The sequence below is a fragment of the Chanos chanos genome, chromosome 13, assembly GCF_902362185.1.
Source record: "Chanos chanos chromosome 13, fChaCha1.1, whole genome shotgun sequence".
NCBI lineage: Eukaryota > Metazoa > Chordata > Actinopteri > Gonorynchiformes > Chanidae > Chanos > Chanos chanos.
In genome coordinates, this window is record NC_044507.1 from 20,042,350 (window position 1) to 20,055,972 (window position 13,623).

At 42.7% G+C, this 13,623-nt stretch overlaps 2 protein-coding genes across 3 annotated transcripts; one reads left to right on the top strand and one right to left on the bottom strand.

Annotated features, from left to right (window-relative positions):
- Nucleotides 1-1,217: 1,217 nt before the first annotated feature.
- On the bottom strand, nt 1,218-4,394 carry smcr8a (Smith-Magenis syndrome chromosome region, candidate 8a). Of its 2 annotated transcripts, XM_030790364.1 has the most exons (3): nt 2,726-4,394; nt 1,915-2,656; nt 1,218-1,668 (listed from the first exon to the last, which is right to left on the bottom strand). In XM_030790364.1, the coding sequence occupies exons 1-3, from the start codon at nt 4,167-4,169 to the stop codon at nt 1,218-1,220; spliced, it is 2,637 nt and encodes an 878-aa protein (XP_030646224.1). In that variant the 5' UTR covers nt 4,170-4,394. The 2 variants fall into 2 exon arrangements, with proteins under 2 accessions (XP_030646224.1, XP_030646223.1); XM_030790363.1 differs by having other exon boundaries at nt 1,915-4,394.
- A 937-nt stretch (nt 4,395-5,331) lies between these two features.
- On the top strand, nt 5,332-13,096 carry top3a (DNA topoisomerase III alpha). Its single transcript, XM_030790502.1, has 19 exons — nt 5,332-5,433; nt 5,593-5,652; nt 5,761-5,834; nt 5,932-6,007; nt 6,100-6,208; nt 7,200-7,343; nt 7,437-7,607; nt 7,878-7,978; nt 8,241-8,315; nt 8,601-8,683; nt 8,819-9,026; nt 9,231-9,416; nt 9,535-9,664; nt 9,765-9,878; nt 10,869-11,034; nt 11,512-11,658; nt 11,810-11,932; nt 12,066-12,763; nt 12,948-13,096. The coding sequence occupies exons 1-19, from the start codon at nt 5,332-5,334 to the stop codon at nt 13,094-13,096; spliced, it is 2,916 nt and encodes a 971-aa protein (XP_030646362.1).
- The last annotated feature ends 527 nt before the right edge of the window (nt 13,097-13,623 follow it).

Consider the following 13,623-nt stretch of genomic DNA (forward strand, 5'->3'; position numbering starts at 1 on the left):
TCCTTTTAATGCAGAGGTTAATGGGTTTACTCAGCCTTTGAGTGCCTAAATTCCCTGGAATTTTCAGTTCAACTCTGACGCAGACTGACTGATAAATCAATGTTTCCCACTTCACAGATCGTAAATGATTTAAACACTCTTTCAGGGAGAAGAAAGAAGTAGTTAGCATCACTGGTGTATTTACCATTAGTGTGAACTATATTTGGTGCTTTCAGTTACATCAGTAAGTTTGGCATCTTTCTGGACTATGAATGCAGAAAAGGTTGGCTTTTTGACTAAGGATGCTCACATGGTAGGCATCTAAATCAACAGTTAAATCACATCCTTCATAAAACTCTGCCTTATATTCAGAAAAATGTCTATTCATATGCCTGATCCTAAGTGATTTTGTAAGCAAAAGTAAAACATTGTTAAGGCAAACTATAAATTGTGAATTCACCACCCTCGGCACAGACAGATATTTAAAAAAAAAAAAAAGATGACAGTAAAATGTGGTTTTTTTTTTTGTCATTGAGTGGACAAATGCTGCTGTTCAGATTAAACTGAGGCAAAAAGAAAAGCACTAAAAAAGTGAACATTTAAAATGATGACTCGGAACAGTTCTCAAAACCTTACTTATTATAAACCAAGCTTTTAAACACACTGGCCTTCACTTGTGCTTTTACAGCAAGGACCCACAACACAATGAAAGCTAACCAACTGCCTCCTAAGTCAAGAGTACGGGCTTCATCACAATCTTGTTCCAGCAAAACCAGAAGCCAATGACTAAGGATCATAAGTGACGAGTTTCTCTTGCAATACAGAATTGGATGTATCTACATGACTTGAGAAAATATAGGCAACACTTAAAAAAAATGTAAAAAACAAAACAAAACAAAAACAACAAAACAATGTAGAAAATCACTCAAAATACACAGTTCTTGCATCAGACACATATTTAAAATCACAATTGTGACACCAGACAATAACCACAACCGTCTGCTTACTGGAATGCCAGGGTAATATCTAAAAAAAAAAACCAAAACAAAACAAAAAACTATACAACCAAATAAGTTACATTCACAATTTCTTGGTCTCCTGATTTGAATGGGTGTGTGGGATGTGGGGAGGAGGGTAGGGGGATGGGGGTGGGTGGGGCGGGGCAGGCTTAAGACGAGACATTCGGATTCCTGAAAGTGTCACAAATGTTCCGAACCAAATGACAGTCACATTCGCGTCTAGATTTTGTACAAGTAGCTGGTGGTGTATTTGAAACTAAAGATCGACTGACTGACCCCCTTCGAAGGCCCCTGAATGTAATTCTGCTTGATGAGCTCGCTCAAGAAGTGCACGATTTTACTCTCCTCCTCACTGTAGCCCAGATGGAGCAAGAAATTAGTCCTGCGCGATGCCAAAGAGGCTTCGTCGTCGCCCTCCATGGGGAGGTGGAGGTGATGACAGAAGGTGTAGAGGAAAGCCTTGGCCGCCAGGTGGGTGAGCATGCTCTGGATGTGGAGGAAGTAAGTGCTGCCGCGCTTGATCTGAGTCCTGTGGTCGGCCATGTGGTTGATCAGTGTGCCCTTGTACTGGGGACACCGCAGTGTCTTGTTGTCACAGTCCAGAATGCCAATGTAGCGACTGTAGCGGTTTAGAGAGTAGAGCATGTTTGATCCTGTCGGTGACGCCACTCTGGGGACAAAGACAGAGAGAAAAGAGATGCCATTTGTCACAGGACGGCACAGCAAATGAAATGTAATTACGTTTTACTCCATACATATTGGCATTTGAGTAAAAATTTATACTCAAAAACCTTTCTGTATCGCAACACGCTAAGTGGGTTATAATACGTATTGTAATAACGCTTGTATAACAACGTAGAACCTGTATTCCTACAAATCACCTTTGTTACATTAGTAAAAAGCCTCTGTGTCCTACCTCTGCAGTCCAATGAGTTTCCATCGCAGTAGATCTGTCAGCTGAAAGGAAGTGGAGAGCCAAGGCTGGACAATCTCGCCATATTTGCCGAGGTTGGGCACGAAAATGGACAAGGCGTTGACGAGTTTCCTGACGGTCCCTTCGTCAGCTCCGAGAATCACGAGCGTTCGTCCGCTCAGAAGGCAGAATATGGCTTGTTGAGCGAAGGGGTATTGCCTGATGAAGCGAAGAGCGCTGTGTCCCGCCTTCTTCTTCTGCTTCACCGTGATCGGGCTGCCGAAACCGAAAGGAGACGGGGCTCGGTCGGAGCTGGTGGAGGTGCTCATGTAACTGGTGGTGTCGGAGGTGTCTTCCACGTTGACTCGAGCCATGTCCTCAGACAGCGAATTGGCGTTTATTTCAGGAGGAGACAAGCCAGTCACAGGAGACTCTGTGAGGAGTGGCTCTCCTAAGGCATAATCCACCTGTAGGGAAGGATCCCTCTGAAGCAAGGACTGTGGTTCTTGTTTAACCACCATGTCACTGGAGCCCTCCTGCAGAGGCTCGGGCATAGGCTCTTCATAGATAAAACCTTCCTGTCCCATACAGCAGGCTGTGTCCAGTTGAACAAGATTCCCCGTTTCAAACACGTCCATGGAATTCACGTCCGAGTCATGCCCTAACATAGACAGTGTCTTTAAGCGAGTATTGTCAACGTGGGGTTGAACGGAAGGCCCCTCATAGAAAGCGGAGGTCGAACTGACTGCACCTTTGTCCTCAGACACAGCTGCAGCAGAGCCGGTGCATTCCTCGCTGCCAGCCTCCCTCATACTATCATCAGGGTAAAGGGGCTGTGGGTTCGCGGGACTCATGTTTCCAATAGCTTCTATGCTCTTGTCGCTGCTGAAACTCCCTTTTGTCTCTAAGTCAGCTGCTTCTTCCGAGGTCTCCTGGGTGAGATCAGATGTGCTGGACTCTTGGGGTCCTGTCCCAGATGACTCTGCTTCCGTTTTAATATGAATCGCCTCTACACAGGTTTTATAGGTTTCTAGACTTGCTGGCTCACCTGATATGTTGAGCGTCGGGGGTGGAAAAATATCCGTTTTAGCAGCGTCACATAAATGCTTTAATGTCGCCTCTTCCTCCCAATCCTTATCCTCTTCGAAAAGGAAACTGGTTATTTTCTGTTTGCTCAGAAGAGCCCTGTCAATCTGGCTGGTGTAGATGTAACAGAGATCTCCTCTGAAAGACTTTTCAATTAAGTGCAGCTGGTCCATGGTCTGGTGAAAAAAGTTTGTTTCACAGAGTTCTTCAAGTGTTTTCAAGCGTTTATCAAAACATTTAGCAGATTTAGCCTTGATCAGCTGGGGCACATATGAAGACTGCTGGTTCCTATCGTCTCCATCGAGCGACTCCTCAGTTTCGGAATGATTAGAAGTGAGTGTATTGTCAAACATGTTTGTATTACAGGGCTTATCAGGCTCACATTGCACTTTATCTGGGTTTCTCCCTTTTCTGTTTGGGTAAGATGTAATCTGTCTCAGAAGATCTTTGTGCTCATAAATGGATTTCTCAACATTGGCTAATTCATTAGCTTTCTCGATTGCCTGTGAGGAGTAACAGCCATTATTCATCTTCTGCAGCTCTGTCTCTTTGTGCAGAACTGATCTGGTGTATTCCAGGTCTTTGAGTTTCTTTTCGAGCTCGTTTGCAAAAGCCTTTCGGTTCCCTGTTTTCAAACACTCGGAAGCCTTAGAGAACCCAGAGGAAAGTTCCTGAAACTGCTGCATTATCTTCCTCTCGTCGGCGGAGATGTAAGCCATGCAGAACGGCCTTACGAATCCGCGCGCCTCCAAATCGTACAGGGTCAGGTGATGCACATAAGCAAATGCACCCTCTTTAGAATCCCCCAGGACAACTTTAGAGTCCTCCACGAAATTGAGCTTTGGGTAGCTACTACCTGGAGGATGTCCTACAAAAGAAGCCTGGTAATCCACAGACATTATTCGGAGTGAGAAGTAGTTGAGGTCAAATGTTCCACACACTTTGGGGTCATCTGGAATTGTAAGCAAAGGTTGCGGCCCCACTTGCTCTGAAAACTCTGAGATGAGAATGAAATCCTTGGAAAATTTAGCATAGGAGGTCTTTGTCCATGGATTTGTATTCGCAGTGAGCAAAGGCACAGAAAACTCTTCAGGGAGCAAACAGGGATCTGTATATGCCTCCCCAAATTCTTCTTCTTTGGTAAAAGCCACCACGTCAGGTGAGCCAATCATATTCTCTGAATATTTGAGACGACATTAGGGGAAATATACCACAACACCTCGTGAGGGCTTCAGAATGTCAAAGGGACAGTCAGTGGACAATGTCTTCGAGAATGGAGCCATGACTAGTGGACGGACCGAAGGTTTCATCAGTGCGTTCTCACACATTTAAGCGTATCTGTGAGGCCCAGCGAAATTTAACCCATTCCCCATTCCAGCTGGAGAAACGATGACATATTGTTACCAAAGAGGAAATTTGGTAACTCACGTCAGTCTAGCCTGTGCAGCGATGTCCTGGCTAGCCAAAGGATCACATTAAGTTAACTGTCATAAATTTAATACGCAACAGCTATTGTCAACATAAAGGTATTTACGAGTGGCGAAAGTCTTAGATTCAAATTATATAGTCAATATATACGGATAACGACAAAAACGGTTTACCGTCGCAAAAGATGCCACAGTTCCTCCAAATCCTTCAAAGGAATCCTTCCTTCCTAACACAGCAGCCATATTTAAAGCCAAATGATAGCATACGCCCACGTGACTATGTCCTCATCAGGAAGTGCAGAAAGAGATCGTGAATAGTTTTCTAGATGTTTTAAAATGTATTAAAATGTTACTGTCTGATTGTTCCTTGTTACAATATATTAAAGAAAATGTATCATGACATAAAATCACATTAATCGTGTAAAAACGAATGTATTTACACAAGAAAGGAATTTACACTCGCGGAATGCTTTACGGTAGATATTTACGACATTTATTGACAGGCGCCGAAATTGGAAAGTTCAGTAGACTCTTGGCTGGCTAACTAACGTTTTCGTAATTGTACTTATGTTAGCCTCTTTTTATATGTAAATGATAGTAGTCTGAGTGTACAGTTATGAACTATAGACATGTACCTGGTTTGGACTCTCTACGTGCTAGGGTACGAACAAGTCTTAACCCACAACTAAGAAGTTAGCCTACTGTTAGCTGAAGTCATTTGGTATTGTTTTACTTTTAATAGACTAATTGCTATCATGGTCTAAATGTCTAGAATACTACTACTTGCATGATGGGCGCATAGATTATGGTTGTGAATATTTTACAAAGATCATTGCTTCGACTGACAGTGAAGAGATTGTCAACAAATGTGAACGGCGTTAGTTTTCGTAGACAAATTTTCATCAGCATGATCAGAAGGACTCAAATTAAGAAAGTACTGTGTGTCGCGGAGAAAAATGATGCTGCTAAAGGCATTGCCGAGATAATGTCAAATGGGAGAGCAAGAAAGGTACGTTTATTCTATTTACTCATGTCGTTTCATTACTTTTATTGTCCTTTATTTAGTCCGAGTTCCTTCTCCCAGTTATTTACCCTCTCTGAGCCCAGCCGGGCTTTTCTTTGAAGAGCTTCGAAGAGTGATTTAATCAATATATTTTTCCTTTCATAGAGAGAAGGCCTCTCAGTCTACAATAAGATATACGAGTATGAATATAACTTGTTTGGACAAGTAAGTATCCAGCCTGTGTGTCAACACACAGTGACGAGTGAAATTTGAGAGAGTTGTTATGTTAGACAGTATTATGGCACTGATAGTCTTGTTTTCATTAACCCCCAGGATGTAAGCGTGTCGATGACTTCAGTCTCGGGGCATCTTTTAGCCCTTGAATTCAAGGCTCCTTTTCAGAAATGGTCAGTGTACTTCTCTTAAACATAGGTGACATACAGCCTACGTGACTGAGAACCCAAAATAGAGTGAAGTAATCATCCTTCGTGTTTGTATTCACAGGCATAGCTGCAACCCTGTCTTGTTATTTGACGCAGAGGTGGAAAAATACTGCCCTGAGAACTCTGTGAACATTAAGGTTAGCATTGTCTTGTGCTGTGAATTTGAATCGCAATATTTGAGTGGTAGAATCCAGAAGTCTAATGGAAATTACCGGAAATTACCTCACAGAGAACTCTGGAGAAAGAGGTTCGACAGTGCCAAGCTCTGATCATCTGGACTGACTGTGACAGAGAGGGAGAGAATATAGGATTTGAGATCATTGACGTCTGTAAAGCAGGTGAGCTTACATCATATATGTATCAACTGGGGGAAATGTTCCGGTACACAAATAAAAGCTATTTGTCATGTTCTCCCACTCAATAATACACATCAGTTTGCAAAAGAAAGGGGAAACGGTTGTTTACCTCCGTAAGTCCGGTAACAGGATTAAAAAAGTCAGTGAAAAAAATCCTGGAACAATACTAAACTTGCATTGTCAATGATGAATGTGTATCTGGGCCCCAGTGCATCTTTCATAAAGTGAGGAAGGATGCTTTAATTATGCAGGAAGAATGCAAAGGCCTCAGTTGGAAAATTCCAGAACATGGTGTTATCTTAGGAGCACCAAGTCCTTAAATCTATAGTTAGTTGCTATTTCAGTGCAGAGAGGCCATAATGGCTCTCTAAAGGACTGACAGAAAACATTTTATGGACAGCAGCTAATGAATGTAAGCGCAAGGGCATTGGAACTGGTTTCCACGGTCACATGAGTTGAAAAATAGGGCACTTTGGCCAGGGGCAGGGGTGTTGTTGATAGAAAACTGTTTACAGAAAAGAACCCTATATCTAGTGTAAAATAAGATGGCAGGTTATTGATGTTGTGGAGCTGTTTGCTGTCTGAACCTGGGGCTCTCATTAAAGCCAGTGGCATCCTTAACACCCCCCCAACATGACTGCAACCCTAGGCAAACACCAAAACCCACAGAGAAACGGAATTGATCACAAAATCAATACTTGGTGTTTGTCGTCTCCTGACTTGAATGCCAGAGATACCCTTTCGTTTGATTGGAGAAAGGTGATTAGGTGGTTGTTCTTTGAATCCCACAGTGAATCCCAATAACTGTAGAAGCAAGTGATAAATAGATACCAAATATGCTTGTACACTTATGAGTTTCCTGCCCTTATGGAAACTTTAAATGGTGTCAGTTGTACAGAAAATCATTCCCATGCCGTAAATGAGAAGGTTTGAGTTGAGCTGATTTTATTTTTTTTTTTCCTCGTGATTTTAGTGAAGCCAAACATTCAGGTGTTCCGTGCACGATTCTCTGAGATCACGCCGAACTCCATCAGGCGAGCCTGTGAGACGCTTACAGAACCCGACATAAACGTCAGCGATGCGGTGGACGTCAGACAGGAGCTCGATCTTCGCATCGGTAACTGGAGTCACTGTGCTTTTGCATTTGGGCGCATCTACAACCAGTTCACTGTGCGTCTCATCTGATTGGTTGTCTCGCATTGCGTTTAAGGAGCGTCGTTTACCAGGTTCCAGACCTTACGGCTGCAGAAGATCTTTCCGGACTCACTGTCAAATCAGCTGATTAGCTATGGAAGCTGTCAGTTTCCCACTCTGGGTTTTGTGGTGGAGAGGTTCAAAGCCATTCAGGCGTTCATTCCTGAGAGCTTTTTCAAAATTAAAGGTATTGTTGTGTTGAACTGTAGGATAACAGAAAATTTAAGTGATTGCTGTTCAGGAACATTTATTCAGCTTATTTTGTGCTATGTTATTAAAATGGCGTTGGTACACTATCATATTATATTTCAGTTTCAACTCTACATCCGTGTCATTGTGTGTGTGTGTGTGTGTGTGTGTGTTTAAAGAAAGACATTCTTTATGGAAGAAATGTGACATGCCACACTACATTAATTGTTGAGCGGACTGAATGTTTCTGTGAATTGGTGTCTTTCAGTGGTTCATGAGACTGGAGAAGAGTCGGTGGAATTTAACTGGAAAAGGCATAGGTTGTTCAATCACACTGCGTGCCTTGTCCTTTACCAGATTTGCATGGAGGTAAGTGTCTCCTCCTTTTTAAATGGAATTGTTTGCTTTTTTGTAACATGATGTAAAAGCATTGATTAGCCAAAGGTAGATTATCTCACGCAAAATGACATGCTCATGATATTGCATTTGAAGTTGCTTTTCTTTCTGTGAACCAGTTTTGTCCTTGTTTGACCCGTGATCTTACTTGAATATGTATAACTTAAGCGAAACAGATGTCACTGAGATTACATTTTTAATTTTTTAAGATATGTTTTTATTTGACCTTTTTCAGGATCCCATGGCCACAGTGATGTCTGTTGTGAGTAAGCCGAAAAGCAAATGGAGACCACTGCCCCTTGACACAGTGGTACGTCATGTCAAAACCACGTCATCATAAAGACATGAATACATTTGCTTCAGTTGAATAACTAATGTGCAAATGAATAATAAATGGGATTTGTTTACAGTCTTCTAATGTTACTTGGCCTCTGTTGCATCCTGCATGGAAAACAATTGTCCTAAAGTGATTGCATAACTTTTTCCCCCTTTTATATGAGCTGTCTGTTTATTTCTGGCAATAATTACATTCTTAAATATCTTATGTAAACCTGTAGTTCAGGAAGTCTTTGATTCATTAATTTTTGTTATATAGGAACTTGAGAAGTTGGCCTCAAGGAAACTGAGGATGAGTGCTAAAGAAACAATGAAAACAGCAGAAAAACTGTATACACAGGGGTAAGTTTAAAACGATTCTTAAACCACATTGCTGGTGCATGACGGTCGCTCTATGCAATAGAAGGACTGCGTAAATTAGAACTCAGTGATGGGGCCTGTGTTTTATTGAATACGTATCTCTGATTTTTATTCCAGGTTTATCAGTTATCCTCGCACTGAGACCAACATGTTCCCAAAAACCTTGAACCTGACTCCGCTTGTGGAGCAGCAAACCCAGGACAGTGAATGGGGTTTTTTTGCCCAGAGGATTCTGGAAAATGGCGGGCCCACTCCTCGAAACGGAAACAAATCTGATCAGGCCCATCCTCCCATTCACCCGACTAAATACACAAATACCCTACAGGTGCCGTTTGCTCTGAACGTAAACAGGATGCTGTATGTAAATTCAGTGTAAACTATAACGAGACATGCCTTATTAGCCACATCCACACATGGAGGTACTTCTTTCCCAGATAAGCTGCATTACATAACAAAATGGATTTTATTTTGTGTCCCAAACTAAAATCACTGTGTGTTTGTTTGTTTTTTTCCCCTCCCCTTTCTCCAGGGCAATGAAAAGCGGCTGTATGAGTTCATCGTCCGCCACTTCCTGGCGTGCTGTTCCAAAGACGCTCAGGGCCAAGAGATGACAGTGGAAATTGAAATAGCCCAGGAGCAGTTCTCAGCCAGTGGCCTCACCATCATAGCCCGGAACTATTTGGACGTTTACCCTTATGATAAGTGGAGCAACAAGGTAGCACACAGTTCTGGAACTGTTCAGCAATTTATGACGCACTGAGTATCAGCAGGACTGTTTTCACTCAGCTGGAGATTTTGTTTGTTTGTTTTTTTGTTTTGTTTTTCATACACAGGTCATTCCTTTATATACACCAGAGACTACATTCCAGCCCACGGCTATTGAGATGGTGGAAGGACAAACTAGCCCTCCACAGCTCCTGACGGAGGCTGATCTGATCGCTCTCATGGAGAAACACGGCATTGGTATAATAATTATGTCATTCCGCTTTATTTGGCATTTGTTTGATGTTATTCATATCTCAGTGGTGAGAGCCGTGTTATTTGAGATTCTCTGGTTCTGTAGGTACCGATGCTACTCACGCTGAGCATATTGAGACAATTAAGAGCCGCATGTACGTGGGCCTGACCAACGACCAGAGGTTCCTGCCCGGAGAGCTCGGGATGGGTCTCGTCGAAGGTGAGCGGATTTACAGCACTGAAAATGACACGCAGACCAAGACGAGTGCATAGGTTGACGCAAAGCTGCATTATCTAGGTTGGGGAGTGTTACACCCTAAAGAAGTAGCCTGAGGAATGTTCTCCCACACCTGAGTTGTCCAATGTGAGTTTCCCATAGTTATTAAAACTGAAAGAACTCATTAAAACTAGACTGACTTTACTGAGAAAGAGAAAAAGCGATAATGAAACCAGTAAGATGAGTGACAGTCAGCAGGCCTAATGAGAATTCTTTCAACAGCAGATGGAAAGATAAGGGTTTTTTTTTTCACATTCAGAAACGACGCTTTAGTCAAACACATTCAGTGAGTAGTATAGTCTTTACGGTGCAAGTAGTACTATGTTAAGCACAGCACTGTCTGGATCTTCAGTGCAGAACATAAACCAGTACATAAGGTGGTGCAGTGCTAGGGCTGGGGCGTAAGTTACAACATTACAAAGACACGCAGGAATCAATCAGTGTCCATTAAAACCTAAGTAGGCCAAGACAGCCACTAGCATTGGAATTTTACAGGCCAACTGCACAGCTTTACATTGGCCAAGTAGTGGCCTGTTGTCAAGCAAACTTGCCATACCTGTCTCCAAATACCTAAACATGTTTTAAAAAATGTATTCTTGAAGAAGCAACAGATATCGAGAACTATTGACACTAGTTTACTTATCTCTGACCATAACAGGAAGAGAGACCATGGAGGTTCAAGAGAGGGTAGAAAACAAAGAGAGCACAGGCGGAAGGTTCTGGCGTTTTTATTGACTTTTTTAAAAGATGTTTTACAGACTTCATCATTTTTAAAAAGTGCTCGTTGCTCCCGGCTGGGAATATTCCTCACCCCTCGACACCATTACCAATAAAAACAAAAAAGAGCTTCACGTTCGTCATGCACCTGCTGGTCACAGAAGCGACCAGGCACAGTGAAATCAAGATGTTTGACAGATCTTTCTTGGTCTTCAGGGTATAACTCAATGGGCTACGAGATGTCAAAGCCAGATCTGAGAGCAGAGCTGGAGGCTGACCTCAAACTGGTCTCGGAGGGCCGTAAAGACAAAGCATCTGTACTTAGACATCACGTGGAGAAATACAAGGCCGTCTTCATTGAGTCTGTGAGGAAGGCAAAGAAGTGAGTTCACTCGTATATGTGTACACACTTCCTCCGCATAACATGTGCATACTCATTTCCTGTACAAGTTCACAGCAATGTATTACATCGTTACAAAGCAAATCGAATTGTTTTACACGCTTCGCAGTTGCATTAAAAATGAAAGGTGCATAAAAACTTCGGACTGAAGTAGACCCGTGCACATTTCTCTCTCTCGAGCAAGCTTAGTTAATTCAGTGAGTTTCTGAGCAATGACCAAAACTGAAGATATGCTCTGTCAGATTATCTTCTCTCTCATTTTAGTCACTGCCTGTCCTTATTTACGGCTTATTTTAAATTACATTTTCATGTTTTTGTACAAAGAACCATAAATGTTCCATAGAGCATATACATGTGAATTTGTCCTGGATGTAATTGAAACGCTTGAACGTAATTGAAACGCTTGAACGTAATTGAAATGCTTGAACATAATTGAAACACTTTACATTTTGGCCTCAGGTTGGACGAAGCCCTGTCAAATTACTTAGGCCAGGCTCTGGAGTACACACAGCAGGAGGAACAGGACATAGAGTTGCCTTTGCCAGTGAGAAAGTGTCCCCAGTGCAACAGGGACATGGTCCTTAAAAAAAGAAAGGACAGCACAGGGTGAGACGATGACAGCTCTGTCCTATCCAAATCCTGTCCCGCTGGACTTTACTCAAGTTATACTGAAGAACTTCTCATCCTTCCTTCTTACTTGGCAGTTCCTCTTTGCGTCTGTTCTCTCTCTCACAGGTTTTTTTCCTTACTTTTGCAGGAAGTTTCTGTCATGTATGGGTTACCCTTCATGTAAGGCTGCTGTTTGGTTCCCAGATACAGTTCTAGAGGTCAGCAGAGATGACAGCATCTGCCCAACGTGTCATCCACATCCTGTTCATATGTAAGTGCTGCACTTCCTGTTGTGTTGCCATGGAGATGTTGTTTTGGTGGATGGTGCATCACTTCATGTGTATTCTGCTGTGAACAGAATGCCATATGCGTATATATTTTTTTTATAATTTAATCTTTTACAGGCTGAAATTTAAATTTAAAAGGGGAAGCCTGCCTCCCATGATGCCTCTGGAGTTTGTAGGCTGCATTGGCGGATGTGACGACACACTTAGAGAGGTCCTGAATTTGAAATACCTCAGAGGAGGTGGAAATGCTGGGACTCAAAATAATGGTGGAGCTCCTCGTCAGCCCAGAGCCAATCAGGCCCTTAGACCCAGGGCTGAGAATGACCTATCAGCACCACCTCCTCAGCCTAGGGCAAGTAACCACAGATCCCTATGGGCAAGCCAGCCCTCAGCAGCCCAGCAGAGCGACACGGTTGTATGTAACTGCGGCCAAGATGCCCTCCTCCTCACCGTTCGCAAAGAGGGCCCCAATCAAGGTCGGCAGTTCTACAAGTGCAACACGGGGAACTGCAAGTTCTTCCTGTGGGCAGATCAGCCACACGATCACGGGGCGTCCCCAGGGGGCAGAGGTCCACCCGGTCAGGCCCCCCAGCCTCCGAGACCTTCTCTGGGCTTTGGAAACACACCCCAACAGCAAAACAACAGAGGGTCGAGGGGCAGCGTAGGAGAGACGATGTGTAACTGTAATGAACCCGCTGTTACGAGGACCGTGATGAAGGACGGGCCTAACAAAGGCCGAATGTTTCACACCTGCGGTAAACCGCGGGAACAGCAGTGCGGCTTCTTCCAGTGGACGGATGAGAACATTCCTCCAGGTACCTTCACACTCCTATACTTTTGAATATAATTTGTTTATTCTGATAATGATAACAAAAGTGGATATCAGGTCACATGAGCGTAAATGGGGAAAAGAATGGCAGTGGAGAAAGGGGGAGAGGCTTTGTATGGGCTGAGGTTGTTATAGTGGGAGATTATAGTGTTTCCATCTCTCCCTTTCAGCCCCCGGAGGTTCTGGTGGAGGAGAAGGGGGGAAAAGATCGAGGAAGAGTTCAGCATCTGCGAACAAGGCCCCTGCTACAAAAAAACCCAGGACCTGTGGAATTTGCCATGAGCCTGGCCACACCCGAAACAACTGTCCACACAGATAGTGAGGACTACCTGAATTTGATCAGAAGATGCTTTCTACCATAGTCTTTACATATTAGTATTTGTATTAAAAAAACAATTTTTGAAGGTGAAATTAATATTTAAATGATTGTATAAAATAAAGAACATTTTAACTGCATTTTGAGCCTCTTCTCTAATGAGTTCCCGGTCATTCACATCAAATAAAACTAATATCACTTTTAAATTTAGCCTACATGAAACATCTCACAGATTACTTCATGAATATTTTAGCAAAGAACTCACACACTTTACTGTCTCTCTGTGAACAGTCTTTTTCTGTGACAGAGACATTTTTTCTTATTGAGGATGATATGTGTTGCGTGTATCTGAAAGCTTATATTTTAATCATAACATCCCCAGGAATTTATTTATCATTTAATAAAGCAATATATACATGCCAGCGACAGCAAAGGAATGAATGTTTTTGCGTCTATTTGTCTATATACTGAAAACTGTCCAAAAGTTGGAACATTTTGACATACGTGCCAGCAAAAGTACTTAACCAACA